The 16731-nt window shown below is 38.6% G+C and overlaps 1 protein-coding gene across 1 annotated transcript; it reads left to right on the forward strand.

Annotated features, from left to right (window-relative positions):
* The first annotated feature begins 1833 nt into the window (after positions 1–1833).
* Positions 1834–16672, forward strand: LOC136712591 (uncharacterized). Its single transcript, XM_066689245.1, has 12 exons — positions 1834–1986; positions 4188–4299; positions 5222–5315; positions 6311–6365; positions 10224–10364; positions 10954–11114; positions 11356–11454; positions 12805–12950; positions 13323–13494; positions 13890–14002; positions 14135–14222; positions 14346–16672. The coding sequence occupies exons 1-12, from the start codon at positions 1869–1871 to the stop codon at positions 14400–14402; spliced, it is 1356 nt and encodes a 451-aa protein (XP_066545342.1). The 5' UTR covers positions 1834–1868; the 3' UTR covers positions 14403–16672.
* The last annotated feature ends 59 nt before the right edge of the window (positions 16673–16731 follow it).

Below are 16731 nucleotides of genomic sequence, written 5' to 3' on the forward strand. Positions count from 1 at the left end.
GAAAATATGAATTGAACTTATATTGATAACCGACTTTTAAAATGGTTTAACTTACAAAATGTTGGAGAATGTGGATGCCTTATATACTTTTCACTTGACATCCCCAATGGTTTAAAATGATTAAAAAGCTTAGGCCAATTACTAGTTAAATGAAGGAACTGTTGGACATAAACCTATCAGGACATTGGGACCCCAGGACCAGGTCTCCTGGAGAGCTACAGTAGAGACACAGATACACATCGCCTATATGACACGCGCAATGCAAATTATTGTAAATATTGATGTAACTGTAATTATAGATTTTGTATTAAAATAATATCACCAGCAGGGGGAGGCAATTCGTTTGGAATAGAATTTAGGGGGTCATACTTTTTAATAGTTGCATAGAAGAAGGCAATGCTATGCTCACAAAAATAAATTACTTCGAATTTTTATTTTACTTATGATAATCATGTTTTAGGTTCTTGTGCGCAGATTTTCGCAGATATGCGCTGAACTGCAGAATCCTCCGCTCCCATTGGTGGAGCAGCGCAGATCTGCGCAGAACTGCGAAAAGCTGATTTGATTTGTAGAATACATTTGAGCACACTCATACGGTAGGTTGATAACACTGCATTATTTTTTTTTATTAAAACATATGTCCCACACAATGTATATTAATCTACCAGTTTTACTTATTTTACAAAATGTAAAAGCAATAGATATTAAGTAAATATACGCTGAAATAAATGAAGGTGCATTAGTAATGATTCAGTGCAAGTGCAAACAAAACACAAAACAATATGAAGGGTTACTAATGCAGCCAAATGAACAAACTCCTACTTCTTGTGTGTAACGGCAGGGCAATGGGAGGATCTGTGGGACTTTGTTCTGGGGGTAGATTGTGATTTTAATGGGGCTTTTAAATGTACTTTAGCATTTTATTCCTCAAACTTAATGCGTAATGAAATGTGAATCATGCATTTTACCGCACTGTAGCAATACTGCAACATTTAAATGATGCATTCATTGTATGATGCACATATTATACTTTCTTAATGTGTGGCATGCTTTGGCATGGTATTCCACTATATACAATTAAGATTGATTGATTTCATTTGAATGAGGATTAAAGATTCTCATTGTCCAAAATAAAAAGGGACATATTCCAAAAATGACCGAGCTAGTGAAGTGCTATTACTATTGCTTTTTTATATCTGTAAATTGACAAAGTGGCGAAAATGGAACCTGCATATTTATATTTGGGGGGAAGAATTTGCGCCTCTCTTCATTCAGCTTCATACTCTGCAGCCGCACTTGCAACAAAAAAGTACAAGAAAAAATGTATAAATATTGGTTAAAAAAATGTAGCCTCTGTATAAACTTTTATACCCCTAATTTATCATTGGCACCCTTTCACACTTAGCAAAGTATACAAACCAGACTTTGGGCACCTCATTCAAAAAAAGGTTTGCCATCCCTGTGACAATTACAGCATTAACTTCCATATCACTATGAATTACTATCATTTCCTTTTCATTACTGCAAATGTCCTTGGATTTACTTGTTCAGTCACTCAAATGACTACTACTTTAATTTCTTAGCTTATAATAACAAGTAGTGAGTGCGTTGCTTTTTAAGTAACTTCACTCATTATATTGAACCATCACAAGGACTTGTTTTGTTTACAGAACATAAGTAATAGATTTACTTACATTTTACCTGACTAGCAATTGCTACCAAATACTGTACATCACTAACTTGTACCTCTTCTCCATGGGGCGGCGCTGCAGCTCTGCCCTGCCGGGGGAGGGCTGGTGTCACAGTGTAACCGGCTCGCCTGGTTGCTGCTCTTGGCTTATGGTTCCCACTACAGCCATATAGCCATCATGTCTGGCGGCAGGGCGAAACCCAGGTCGGTGGCAAACCCCCTGAATCAGGCTGTTTCCTCTCCGGGGGAGCACATCTTGCGGGAATGCCACAGCCTCTATACCGACAGCGACAACGGTAAATACAAATGATACTGCCGTCAATATGAACCAACCGTACCCTCCCGGTAAATACAGCCGGGGCAGAGCGACGTTTGTTTAGTAATAATATGAAGTGAAGGCAAGCTTTAGTTTACTAGGAAGTTTACGAGAACTCTCTGAAGTGGTTTGTGTCGGTTACAATGTTACATCTGATGTACACCTGTAGCAAAGCCGGAGTAATAACAATGTGATAGTAAGTTACAAGTGACAGGTGCGGTTCCTGTCATCCTACGCGATGCAGTAGCACTTCTGTTTCTGTGTTACCGGGCGATGGCCCCAGCATCATAGTGAACGTGTTAAAATGAAATGTTTCTGTTTAGGAATCATTTTACAATTAAAGCGTCATGGTTTCCCCCCCCCCCCCCAGTTGTGGTTCAATCCATGTTTGTGTGTTTCGAAACTGAAACTAAAACCCTCAAGATCTGCTGGTTTTGTATCTATGACATTGTTTTCTTCCAAAGGTTTGCTGCAGGCAACGTTTTTTTGTGGTGTCTTTATCTTTTGTTTCAATATTGCAGAAATGCATGCTATCCAACATTCACACGGTGATGAGCACCTTGAGCATTGTGTCGATCTTGTTCAGAATACTGTGCTTTCCATGGAAATGTGTGGATTGTCTTGAAAACTGCAGGGTGCTTGTTAGTGCTATTTAACAGGCCCATCTGTTCTGGTTGAGACCTGTAGCTGAAAGTGGACACCAAATAATTCCCTATATATAGGCTCACGTGGTCCCATACTGGCAAAGGTTAGCTGTCCCTTATGAGTGTCATATTCCTTAATGTGAAGCTGCACTGTGACATAGTCTCAACTATAGAGACTTTCACTTAGCTAATGCTAACTTCGATCTCACAATTGTTACACTGTCCAGACATGGATGTATGGCTATCTATGTGCTATAATATGACACATAATCGTCTCTGCATACATGGTTTGTAAAATATGGGCGTTCTTTAATAATGACTAGGCTATAAATTAAAATAAAAGAAGGACATAAAGGTTACGTGACTTAAGTACATTAGGGACATGTGAGTATATCCTAGCATGAGTAGACATTCACCAAAATGGATTTGTCCATTTGGTACACAGTGTACTTATGTGTAGCTAACTTGCATAATCAGTGTGACCGAAATGTCTTGGGTGTGATCTGTAGAGAAACCAAACCAGACATTTATTAATTAATTAATGTATTTATTTATTTGGCATATATAAATCAGTCTAGGTGAGAGATCATACTGTAAGACTTGTATGATTCAGGATGTAGAAGCAGGACAACCAGCAAATAGGTGTAGAATTAAAGGGCATGGTCTTTACCTTGTTATTTGTAGTTCATTGGATCACCTGGGCCTGAGTGGAAATAAAACGTGCTTAAACCACTCGCACTTTGTTTACACGTGACTTGTGCAGTGTTACGCTATGTATAGTCTTCTAATCTGATATTAAAGTTGTGGACGGAAACGCTTACATCGGGAAGTTCAGATTGTTGGTGTTGGTGTATGTCCTGTTGAATTAGGTTACACATCCTGGTGTAAATTTTAAAGCATGTTCTCTCTTCAGTTCAGGTTAAGTTGTGAAAGCTGTAACATCTTCAGTTTCAAGTGCCATGGAAACTGACAATAGTTAACTGTTGATATTTGGAATTATTCACTGACTGTGCCTGTAGCAATTTATGTTAAAAGCACTGTTTTGGATGTTCAGATGTGGTGGCCTCTAGTGGTGGGGAGAATAAAGAATGTAGTTCATTCATTCATTCATTCATTCATTATCAATAACTACTTCATCCAGTACAGGGGCATGGTGAGCCGGAGCCTAACCCAGCTGGCACAGGGCGTAAGACAGGGTACACCCTAAATGGCACCCCAGTCCATCGCAGGACGGTGTAGTTCATTCTTTATCTTCTAAAGCTACAGTTGATGCAAGCATGGACAATCTGTGTTGAGACCTTTTTAATTATCGGGGGCTTTTATGAAAGTCTTAAATGGCAACGATTGATACCTGAAACTGACCCCATTGAAGCCTTTTAAGATGTCACACTGTTAACACTGCCATGCCTTTATTCCAAGATGTGTGTTTGTACTACATTCCTCTACAAATCTCTTCTGATTTCAGTTTTTCTGTTGAGGCCTGAGCTTAGGCCTTCTCTTTCTAACTTTGGGCATCTTTGTTGTGTTTTATTTACAGGTCTAATAAAGATCGCAAACACTCTGGGTGTCAAGCTGCTTCCTCCGCGCAAGAAAATCATTGTGATGATAATGGGAAACCACTCAGCTGGGAAGAGCTCCTTCATTAACTGGTAATAAACCGCCCTCAGTAGTGTTGGATAAGCACAATTACATTGTAAGGTTTTTATGCATCATTTAAATGAGGTATCCATGTAATTCAGGATTTAAAAGGGGGAAAAAAGTGTATGAAAGTCTGAGTTTGCCAAGCAATGTCTCCGTGTATAGTCAGACTTCACACATTTATATTACGGAGGGTGATTGAGGGCAGTCTCAAAAGCCTGTGAAAGCTTTGTTACACACAGAGTGTATGCAGGGCTGATTAACTTGCTGAACCACATAAATGGATGTTCGATGTGACCCATGACTTGGTTGTGCCGATTAATGCTAATACTGTTTCATAGACAAAGTCCAGCTGCGTCAGTGGTAATAACTGTGTATCTGGTGGTATCTGATGGGATTGGCTATGGCCCTGAATGGAGATTTTAGGATTATCAGTGAGGTTTAAGAAGAAACCCAAACCACAACTTACTAGAGCACATTGTAAAGCTACATGCTGCACGAGGGAGTTATGTGGCTGGGTTCTTTACTGTGTTCTACAGCTCCTTTCATAAACCTCAGCTAAAAATTAAATAAATACAGCCGGTAGATCTGGCCAGGTTTAGAATGTAAGAGAATATGAAATATGTTGTTCAAGAATCTCATCAGGACATTTTGTGAAGCTGCCCTGTGAACTGGTTTCTACAGCTTTTGTAACTTCTTCCACATATTCACAGTTCCTTCTGTCATGAATCTACTTAATATCCAATTGTTTCCCCCTCCTCTGCGCATGGTTTCCATGCAGGCTTTTTTAGTGACATTGAGAATTTTCAACACAGGATTGTTCTGGTCTCTTAAGATATTTCATTATTCAGCTCAGTGGGTTGCAGTCCATGTTTGGTTTAATTATTTTGAGCGCAGTACACATTAGAGTTGTTTAAATGTATTTCTTTGCAGGTATGTGGAGGAGCACATTCAGAAGACAGGAGTGGCAATTGAAACGCAAGGTTTCACCTTTGTCACGAGTGGTCGGAAGAGAGAGTCGCTTACGGTATGTCCTCATTTCAGACGGGTGCACTGTAAGCTTTTATTGTCGGCTGTTCTTGTCTGCTGAAAATGATTTATGTCCCATAGCTAAATGTTTAGGACTTCAATAAATTGAAGTTCCTTCTCAAATTGAAAAAATATATATAAATTACATTTCAAAAAAAGAAATAACTACCAAGGTATGGGGAAACACAAATAATTTGATCTAACAAATCTTACCACAGTATCTATAAAGGTGCAGCAGGATTTGTGTATGTACAGGTAATCATTACTAAAAATAGAAGCCTTTTGTCAGTTATGATTAATAAATATATGATTGTGCTGCTTGGTGCAGTGTTGTTGCTCATCAACCTATTAGTTTCTTTTTCTTTTTCTTTTTGTGTTGTGTGTCAGATATATTCCCATTAACTTCTAACATTTGACTGGATATGTTCCTTGTTTCTGTGGCGTCAATCTTCTGTGTCATGCAGCAGAAAATGAATTTACTGGAATCCACGTTTCCACGTAATGCAGTGAAATAGTCATCCGTACAGCTTCTTTCCCTGAACAAGCCTGTAAAGCTCAGTTCTGCCAACTATACTTTTATTGCTTGTAGAAGCAATATACTGTAACTATTCTAATGGCAAACTCCCTGAGTGGCTGTTGCTAAGCTTGCATCATATTTTAGAGGAGCTTTATAGCGAAGAGGAAGGCGTTGGCTGCTGTCTGCTGCAGATCCAGTCAGACAGTTTGTTGAGGCACAAGTAAAGGAGATGAAGATGAGTAATGTAATTACAGCGAGGACCTGGACCAGGAGGATTATCTTCTATATACAGGGGTGGCTTAACTGGCAGAGGCAGTTTAGCTCCGCTTCTAAAATTCCCAACATTGATCTGAAATCTGCCTGCCAGGCTGCAGAGAAGAGAGTAGACTGTATTTTGCAAATTGCTTTTGTACTTGATCCACATCGGTTTTGCTTTCTTTAAATCTTCACTCTTTCATTTTTCTGTCTTTGTGCAGGGCAACGCCACGCTTCACCTGTATCCACATTTTCGACCTCTTCTGGAGTTTGCAGGTAGGAATTGTAATTCCCCTCTGTTTCTGTGTATTAGTGTTTCTGTCTGATTTGTCTCCTTTATTTTAACTCTCTTTATGTATGTGTATGTACATTTATATGCTATAGTTTTGTCTTGTTAGACACTAGGCTTAAATAGATGGTCCACATTGCTCCTAATGTAACATTTCATTTTAAATCAGTGCTGTTATCCTCAATAAATGATCATTCCCTGCTTCATACAGCTACATACAGGAATATGTACAGCAGTGTTTTTCATTAGTGACCATCTTAACAAGTATACATTAAATTTATATTAGGATAAAGTAACAAAGCCAGAGGTTTATAGAGTGTACTTGATAGCTGTACAAAACTTCCCTGTGGTAGATTATTGGAGATGTTATGTTCATTTATGCATTGGTGAAGAATATAAACTGAAATGTATGTAGAATACGGTTTGTGGTATAAGCTTCATAACATGAATATTGTGGTTTTTTATTCTATATAGGGATGATTTAAATCCTCCAACAGTGTTTTTTTTTAATTATTATTATGGAAATTGGTACACAATATATGTTGAATAGTAGCCTGCATAGTCACTGGCCCTTTCTGTCCCGCGTATAATACAGGGCACAAGGCTGATATTTGCCTTCCTGTGTACATGCGGATGAGCTGTGACAGTACAAGCCAGTGACGAAAGCTGCTGTGTGACTCATTCCTTTTTATTCCCAGGGTTATCAATTTCTAGTTCAGAGGAAATAATTTATGAAACCCAACCATACATTTATTGTATACATCAAATGATTTGCCTTTTGTGACGTATAGTTTTCAACTGTATGTTTATGAACATAAATTACACAGAATGCTAAGGCATAGTGCAAGTTGCATTAAAAATTTTCAGAACGACATTGGCACTGTTTTTAGTTTGTGCCAAGGTATACAGAAGCATTGACACCTTGAGATATTGGTGCACATTCATTATTTCCAATCTATATCATGTTATGTTTTTTTGTGTGTGTGTGTGTGTGCATCAAGCTAGTGGGTGTTTATGCTGATTATCTAGGCATAACACACAAAGATTCCCATGAGAAAGCAGTTTCTATTTTCGACTGTATAAGATGCCCATGATCCCTCCGTACAGCGGGTGCACAGTGTCACACCCACTGATAATTGAGGGAGAGAGTCGAGAGAAATGATAGTACGGTTTTCTGAGAAGGCACTGCTCTGAAATGACATTTCAATTAGGTAGAGCCCACGTCATTAGTGCATGGCTAAGCAGTGAGTAATAGCGAACAGGGGGGGTCTCCAGACGTCAGCTGAAATTACATTTTTTCTGTAATGCACAAGATCTGTGCTTGGATGCAGAAGGCCTCTGCACTTTCCCATTTCAGTATGTCTTAGTTATTATTCATATTATACTGCTTTTAAATAAAGCAGTTTTATCATATTTAACATTTTCTTTACTTGGACTTCAGTGCTTGATAATAATGACAAAAACTAATAATGAAAAGGATAAAGTAATAGCATGTTTAATAAAATAAAAGCTACCTGGAAGGGCAAGGGCTGTGCGGAGATTATGACTCAGCACTGCGCTATATTTCTCAGATGTATACCTCTGTGTACAGACCTGTGCCTTTGCTCTAGTATAACATCTCTGGGGAACCTGAGAGTCAGCCAAAGAGTAAGTTGAGTGAGGGCAGATTATTTAATTTGAACCAGACCGGCTTCCTGAACAGATTAATACCTAAAAAAGGCAGTGCTATATTTTCTAAGATCAGACAGAAAAAATAAAATGTAATCTACCGAGACCTGACTATAAAAATCGAACGCAAAATCTTAATGGCGAAAATGTATTTTCTACTCCTGTTACATGCATATAAGTCTCAGTGGACTGGCACTGCGGTGCTGTCGAAGCTGTGACATGTAGACCTCGTTGTTTAATTTACTGCCAATTTACTGTCCTGCAAATGACCCGACTTGATGCGGCATTCTGCTGGCATTGCCCTCGCCCACAACACTGGGCACACTTTGTGTGTGACCTTGTCTGTAGAGCAGTGTGGCTGTGAAGAGGCTTCATAGAGCCTTATATCTGGGGTCTGAAGCCCTGGTCTGGGGGTACCACTTTGTTTCCTCTGGGTATCATTGTATCGCAACTCTTAGTCAAATTTTGTCAACCTGTACCCTTCTACTGTAGCTCCTTCCTTCACTCAACCCTCAGAATTATTGTACTCTTGAAACTTGGCACAATTCATTTTGCGATTTAACTAATTGATCCCTTGTGCCTTATGTCTAAAACATTTGATTTTGGTAGGTCTGAGCCAGTGAATGCAGAGATGGGTTCCCTACACTAAAGCAATATACATCACCATGTGCTGCAGTGCTCCCACTGTTTAACCAACATCCCAGTTGCTCTTTTCATCCTTCATACCCTGGTGAATGTTTAGTGTTTTCTTTACTTATGAATTATAAGTGAGAGGCAGTCTGCTTCCAGATGTCAGCTTGCTTCTGTGCAGGAGATGTGTTTGTGAGGCAGCGATCCGTCTTGCACCACCCTGTGAGATGAACGCTGGCTCTCTGCACACTGGTGCGATGAAAGCAGCTGTACTTGCTGTCTCTCCAATCGAGTGGGGGGAGGATACCCCCGGATCAATATAATCCGATGTATTGAAAGTGAATGTGATGGATTTGCAACTAGTAATAAGTTAAAGCACGTTGTCAAGGGAGGAACAAAGAAAGTGACATAAAATTGAAATACAGGCACATCAGTTAAGTGTTTTGTAGCACTACGTTAGTGATGTATAACAGTATGTATTTCGAAAACCAATTTCTTTCTGTTCGAGAGGCGATTACCATCACCCAAGATGCAGGGATTAAAATGAAGCAGGTGCTTGCACTGGTAGTAGATGTGTTAATGTTCCCCACCAAAGTGTAATAACAGTAAATCTCTAAGCATGACTTTGAGGCGGAAATTAAATTTAGTGTGCTGACCTTGCTGGGAGGTTCTCGATGTACCCAAGCCCTCGGCTGATGCAGAGATTGGCAGCAGAAATTTGTGGGATGCACTTGTATCTGGAGAAATTGATGGTATAATGTAATTTCAGTAAGGCCTCACCATGACAATAAAGGAAAACCTGTAATGCATGTTAATGCCTGCGAACAGCTTCAATGTGGAGGATTTGATTAATTCCAACCTTTGTAAAACATGCCCTGAAAAGATAACACTGGCAACAAATATAACTGTAGAAGTTCCAGTCCATTACTGTTAGCTATTCTTGTAAGTTTCTCATAAAGAATAAAAAAAGGGTTATTTGAACGTTAATATTTGTCGATGATGGAGAGTTACTCCACAGTCGTTCTTCACTGGCTAGCTTTATTTTTTGTTTGTTTGTGTAAAGCTGCCAGTTGAAGAGCTGTTGTGGGTGACCATGACAACAGATTTAGTAGTTTCAGAAAGTGGCGCAAAAAACTGCCAGCTGCTCCAAGCTGGACTTGTATTGGGTATTCGAGACCGCCCAACTCAGTTGGTTTTTAAAAGAGTAGAAAAAGAAAAGCCTAGAAAGATTAAAGCATGTCCGTCTGTATACGTGTGTGGTAAAATACCAAAACAAACCTCAGTTTAACCCAAATCACTTGATAATTGCTGGGAGCTGCTGCTCGAATAGAAACCGCGGCTGATGTCTAGCATCACTCCTGTGGAAGATTGACGTTTCAATGGTTGTCGCAGTGCAGCACTTCTACAAGGGAAAACAAACAGAAATGGCTTTGCTGTTCACTGCTGTAAAGGTGTTACACAACTGCAGTGGTTCTTCTGTTCAAGAAGTTCCTTAAGAAAACGTGTGGTGCACCTTTATGTATGCACGCAGTTTATATATCTTCTAGGTTTGTCAGACTACCTCTCTGCTGAGATCTCCACTTCCAAGCAGAAGAAGTTCAGTTTAGTGACATTTGTGGACACTCCCGGGTTGGTGGATGGTGACATGACGTACCCCTTTGATGTGAACAATGCTATCACATGGCTTGGTAAGATACACTAATGCGCAATAACCCTTTCCAGTCTCCATTTATTTGACAAATCCCTTTAGCACATACCTAGGACTTAACTGCATCAAGTCTTTGCTTGTTACCTCTGTGAACTAAAATGTATGCTTTGTATTTTATATTGATTGTACTACTACACTTTTGTAATACTTTAAATTAATTTTGTATTGATTTGTATAAGTGCACTTTTGTAAAGGGCATGGAAACTGTAAGTCGCCGTGGATAAGAGTGTCTGACAAGAAAGAAAGAAAGAAAGAGAGAATAATATCACTGTTGTACATGATGTACATGTTGTACATTTCAGTTAGTGTGTGCTGATACCGTGTGACTTCTTTAGAGCAGAGCAACAAGTGCAGCATTTGTTCTCAGTCTCTTCAATACTGTGATTGAGATCCACACTAAGGCCAAGATGTCCTCAAAGTGAGCCAGTTATTCCAGTTTGCACAGACAATACCTTCTGTGGAGTAGTGATAAAAAGAAACAAACAAAACCTCGAGTAACTTACTTATTGATTGATAAAGAAAGTGTAATATGCCGAGTAATGTATTTAGGTGCCTGTTTGTCTTTCTAGGGGAGCAAGCCGACCTCATCTTTGTTTTCTTTGACCCCATGGGCCAGGCTCTGTGCAAGCGAACGCTGAACATTGTGGAGAAGCTCAGCGAGAAGTGTGGCGACAAGCTGCTTTTCTACCTCAGCAAGGCCGACGAGGCAGGCCGGGAGACCGACCGGCAGGTAGCAAAGTCCTGACTTGTCAAGCTGGCTTCCTCATTGGTGACAAGTATATGTTACTGTGATACCTTATATTTCAGCACAGACTGTAACTCATAACCCGGAAATTCATGCCGTGTGGCAAAGTTGAGCAATAATGTGGTGGCCTTCTGAAGGATCCAGTTTACTTCCAGATAGTTTATCTGAATGACAGGAATTTTACCATTTGTTTGATGACTTTAATTACTTCTCTACTTCCTTCCAGAGAGTAATGATGCAGATTGTTCAGGAGCTTTGTCGAAGACCAGGTCTGAACAAATGTGGCTTTGAGATGCCCACAATTTACATACCCAACCCACAGAAGGTATGTATTTCCTTAAATGTGCTTGTTGTTATTCTATATTTGTTTGAATATTGTTTGATTTTAGTTCAGTTCTACACATTTTGATTCCAGCGGCTCCTCGGGGGGTTGGTTGCCACGCTACTCTTTGTTCAGAGCTCTGCAGTCATTGCAGAGATATCTGGTCAACTATCAGAACTGACAGCTTCATTGAAGCCTCATTTCCTTTGCTTAGCCCTAATTTTCCACCCAAGTTAGCATCAGTTTAGCTTTCTCTTTAACTGAGCATCTGGAGTTAGCAAGGCAGGTGCACGATACACTGCCTCAGAAGTCGCTTTTGTATTTGATCTGGTGTTATCCCACATACAGGGGGAAACCTGGACTTTTAAATGAAGGTGGGCTTGCGTTTAGATCTCATAGCAGTGGTGTAGTCGATATTCCATAATTTGAAAGGAATTGTGCGTATGCCCACGTAAATTTGGAAAATTTGCTTACACCCTCGTAAATTTCCAAAAAACGAAATATGTCGTTCATCCACTATTCACCAGTCGACAGATCGTCAGCTATAAAATCTAGGCCTTTTCTGATATGTGTGACCATGGATTTTAAGGCAGTTATACCACTAGTTTTAGAGCTGCATCCCAGACTCTCATCCAGTGATTAATCTTTCCTCTGTGATGTTACACTGCTAGGATTTACAGGTCTTGCCAACCTGGTTTATTTCCTTGAGTGAGAGCCACTGGAGTCTTACAGAAATACTAATTTCTCATACGGAAAGATTTTCGATTTCATTCTTTCTGAATTACTGCTTCCTCGTCCCCCCCTACCTCTCCAGACCCCATTGTGTGAAAAGCAAGAATGTTTAACTGTGGTTAACTGACGATTCCAGAACACTTTCAGTTGAGCTGAAATGTGACATAGTAGGGAGAAGAGGCTGGAGAAAGAGAAGCAGTATGTTATGAGGACGTTGAATAAAGGACTTGAAAATTGGGTTCTTTCACCAAATATTACAAAAAATATATTTGAAATCTCACAAAATAATAATACATTTTGTGCTGCAGAAAAGGCCTATCATTATTTTTGACTACAGTAAAATGATGAAAGCAATTGTTCTTACACTAGTGACACTAGCTTTCCTTTGCTATGCCAGCTCTTTTGAGTATGCTGCATTTTATTCTCCAAGAAATCATGTGCTCATCCTGCCCTCAGATATTTCAGTGTTGTTTTAAGGACTGCAATTCAGTTTAAACAGATATATTTGATTTCTATATTTGGATTTGTTAAATAAACATTTTTTTATTGTGTTGTATAATATTGACTCATGTTTGTATATATGGTTGCGTATTCTATTTCTCTGGTGGTGTTTTTGTCCAGCCCAGTCGTTGTGTCAATCAGATTGACACAGTCTGCCAAACAATTGAGAAGACCATCAACCAGGCGGTACAGAAGACTCTGGACCAGCTGGAGAAGGACTGTGACCTGATCTCCAACACAATCCGTAACAAACTAGCACAGGACAGGTGCGACCTGATTTGTTGGTGTCTATCAACAAAACTAAAGACTGTAACTAACTCCATCTCATTCCTCATTCCTCATTCCTTTTGATAAGTAAAACATTTCAGTTTGTCTGGTTATGTCCATCAGAAAGGTAAATATCAGTATTGGAGAGCAAGGATTGGGACTTGATCAGATCAGTGAATTCTGTTTAAAGTTTAACGTAACCAGAGATCTTAAAACAAAAATTGAGCTGGACAAGTAGATTATGATATTTACTAAATGGGTATGACTGGACCTTTTTAGAAAATGATTATATGTAGGATTATCTATTGTAGATTCTGTTCAGATTTGCCATGCTAAGAACGGGTTCCACCTTGTGGCTCTCTTCTCTCCAGGGAGGACATGGGTTCCAATAAAAGGGCCCGTCTTCACTCTTTCCTGTTCGGGGCTCTTGGGATCCTGCTCCCCTTACTGTTCATCCTCAGCTTTGTAGTCAGCACTTTAACTAGAGAGGTGGTGAAGGCCTTTGCTGGAGAAAGCATAACAACAATTCTCTACCTGAGTACGGTATGTGTCTTTTTTTTGCTTGCAAGATGAGGAAAAGTTATAATTAAACTACAAAAGATTTGATCCATTTGCAGTAAATCTTGTTCATACATACACATTTAAGATTTTGGCTCTGTGAGTTAAATATACAGGGAAATCCACAGACCTACAGTTTTAAAGCTGTATAATACTAAAAATACTAAATATGACACTCTTGATGGAAAACGTTTACTTTTGTTTATTTTTTCTTGCAGCAGTACCCTAATATATATAATATATATATTTTAAACTCAAAGAGATTAGAGACATATCAAAACATAAATGCTTATTTTCTATGCATTACTGAATCTAGATATTATTTTACTGTGTATGTATGTTGTGCTAAGGAGCTATTTATTTTTTGTCTCTGTCAACAGGGATGGTTATTGAAATTGTGGGACTGGATGCCAGAAGACAGCCAGATTTTATTTATAATAATTGTAGGAGCCTTCTGTTACCTGTTTATATACTTGGCAAAATACTTTGCAAGGTAAGCAACAGTTTACCCCCCCCCTCCCCCTGTAGTGCAGAAGGTTGAATTTGCTGAGGTAAGGAGTTTTTGCTATGTCATGAAATCTTTGACTTGAACTGAAATTATCAATGTTTGTCTCCCTTCTCATAGCCGTACAAACCGAACCCTCACAAAGAGAGAGAAGAAGTGCCTGGCAGACTACAGTGATTATATTCAGGAGGTTGTCAAACCGAAGAAGGTAACTTTTATTGAACTTTTTATATATCCGAGAGATATTACAATTCGGATCCAGTCTTCTATATTGTACATTCAAACAACATTTATTATCCAATCCTCATTGTTTGTTTAATTGTTTAATCAGGGGAAGCTATATGAAGAGTATCTGCGCCAGTGTGCCACAGAATATGACCTGAGCTAAAGCAGCGAGCCATTCCCAAGATGTGGACAGCACCCCCCTGAGTGAAAGCGATCAAAATGCAGAGGAATTCTGAGTAGACAATGTGCAAGTAATAATTTTAAATATACCGTAGTTTGGGATGAAATCGCAGCCTTACATAGAATTGTATTTAAGTGAGGCAGTGGAGGTTCTTCTAGTACAGAGAGACTCTGGATAAATCAGGAAGACAACTCTCAAGGCTGCAGTTGGACGAACAACACGATCGATTGAACCAGAGGTTTGTCTTGGATTTTCTCAAACACAGCACTTGGGTATAGAGCTTTTTAATAGACATTTATACTGCCATTTTTATATTGACTTTTGGTACTTATGTGTTTGTTCTATAGTAAGACTTAGAAGGAAACATGAACGGCCTCTTGAATAACTAAGTGCCTTCTGCATGGAAGTCAAATGTAAAAAATTGTGGTGCTCAGCAGGGTGACTTGGCTTGTTGTGGATGCATACACCCTGTGGGTTTTCCAACTGATGGGTAGTATCTGGTTAATATAGCAATAGATTAGAGACCGTATAATGTACTAATATTATTTTCAGGAAATAAAATGTGTACATCATTTAAATAAGGTAAACCAATAGATTGCAAACCCATAAATGCCTATTAGAATGGTTAAACATCCTAAACTCAGGCTGTGCCCATTCTTGTGTACGTCACTTTCCATGAGAGGCTTTAGTGTCCCACTTGTCCAATGTCCTAATCCTCCAAACAGTGCACTGCGTAGATAACTAGATTAGCCACTCTGTGTTATAAATCCTTTAATGGCTTTTGATAGATGTTTGTTTCGTTTTTATACTCAGAGTGGCAGAGCACAATAACCAACAATGTGAATCATACAGCTATAAGCCGATTAATAATAAGTGTGTCTGTGTGAGTGTGTACAGCTTGAAATCATAGGCACACAAATTGTGACTTAAATTATACTATGTAATTAAGAAAGTTTAAGCTTGAAATGCTCCCTTTTATCTACATAGACTTCCATATGTTTTGGCTTGTGTTTTTGATGAAATCTGTGAATACTTCCGGTATAGATTAAATCAAAGCATAGCCCCTCAGTTTTAAAACCCGAGGTTTCTCTGATGACCCTCCTGTTGGATCAAAAGAGGCCTCTAGCAAACAGAAAGCCACTATCAAGGGCTTGGTTTGTAATTTGTGATAAGCTCTTTGAAACTTTTATTCAATTTTGAACTTTGTCAATGGCCATTAGGTTTTTCAAAGGGAAATGAAGACTGATTTATACACGTTTTTCTAATGTGAATTTTACTGATTTATCTTCAGGTGCATCTTACTGATTAAATGTGGATTTGATTGCTATACAGATATGCTATTGTTATGTCCGAAAATACATTTCTTGACCGTAAACCTCAACACTTAAACTTCTTCTGTTTGACTGGATTAGTCCATTTGGTCTACCAACACCAGGACTAAGTGTCTGCCAGTTTTATATAAATTATATAATGAGTGATTGTTGTTTTTTCTTATCATGCTAGAAGAAGCAAAATGCTAATGCTAAAACACAAGATACCTTTAATTAACTAACATAGTGAGATTCTTGGATCAACAAGCTAAAATGTGCTGAATGGCTCCTCTGGTCTTACTTTGTGATGATAGTTTTACGGTTTTCATCACTTTTATGTCTGTAGAGCACTTTTAGTGTTTTGTATGAAAAGGCACAATATACAATTGAATTACTATTGCTCTTATGAAAGTAATAATTTCTGCCAAGGTCTGTTTACAATAAGTATTGCAACAAAGCAATAATGTTGTTAGTCTTCATATATACTTCAAAGGATCGTGATTTTAAATGATGACTGAAAATATTGGCAACTGTCACAGGTCTATAAGAAATTTAGTTGTATGCTGTGATTGGCTGGTTGAATGTGGCTGATTAGTACTTCAACAAAACAAAAACAAGTTGATTTCATAGATCAAATTCCTCTCGGCTTCATTAAAGTTTTAGCACATCCAACAGGCATTACTGGACACCAAAGTGTATTTATCATGGATGTGAAACATTGGAAATGCCAAGTTTTATGTTTTAATAAATAAAATGAATAAAAGTGGTTTATTTCCAAATTCAAGTATTTTTGGTTAAAAGTCATTAATACAGTAGTTTTGGAAAGAAGGACAGATTGCTGTGTAGTGTCAGAGTCATGTGCCAAAATAATATATGTCTTATGTGGTTTTATAAATGTTTGTATAAGAACATGAGATTTGACCAATAAAATGTTCTTCTCAATACAGGTGTTTTTCTTAAATGTGTTTTGTTTCATTTTGTATCCTGAACAAAATTCTCTC

Source organism: Amia ocellicauda, chromosome 17, assembly GCF_036373705.1.
Source record: "Amia ocellicauda isolate fAmiCal2 chromosome 17, fAmiCal2.hap1, whole genome shotgun sequence".
Classification (NCBI taxonomy): Eukaryota; Metazoa; Chordata; class Actinopteri; order Amiiformes; family Amiidae; genus Amia; species Amia ocellicauda.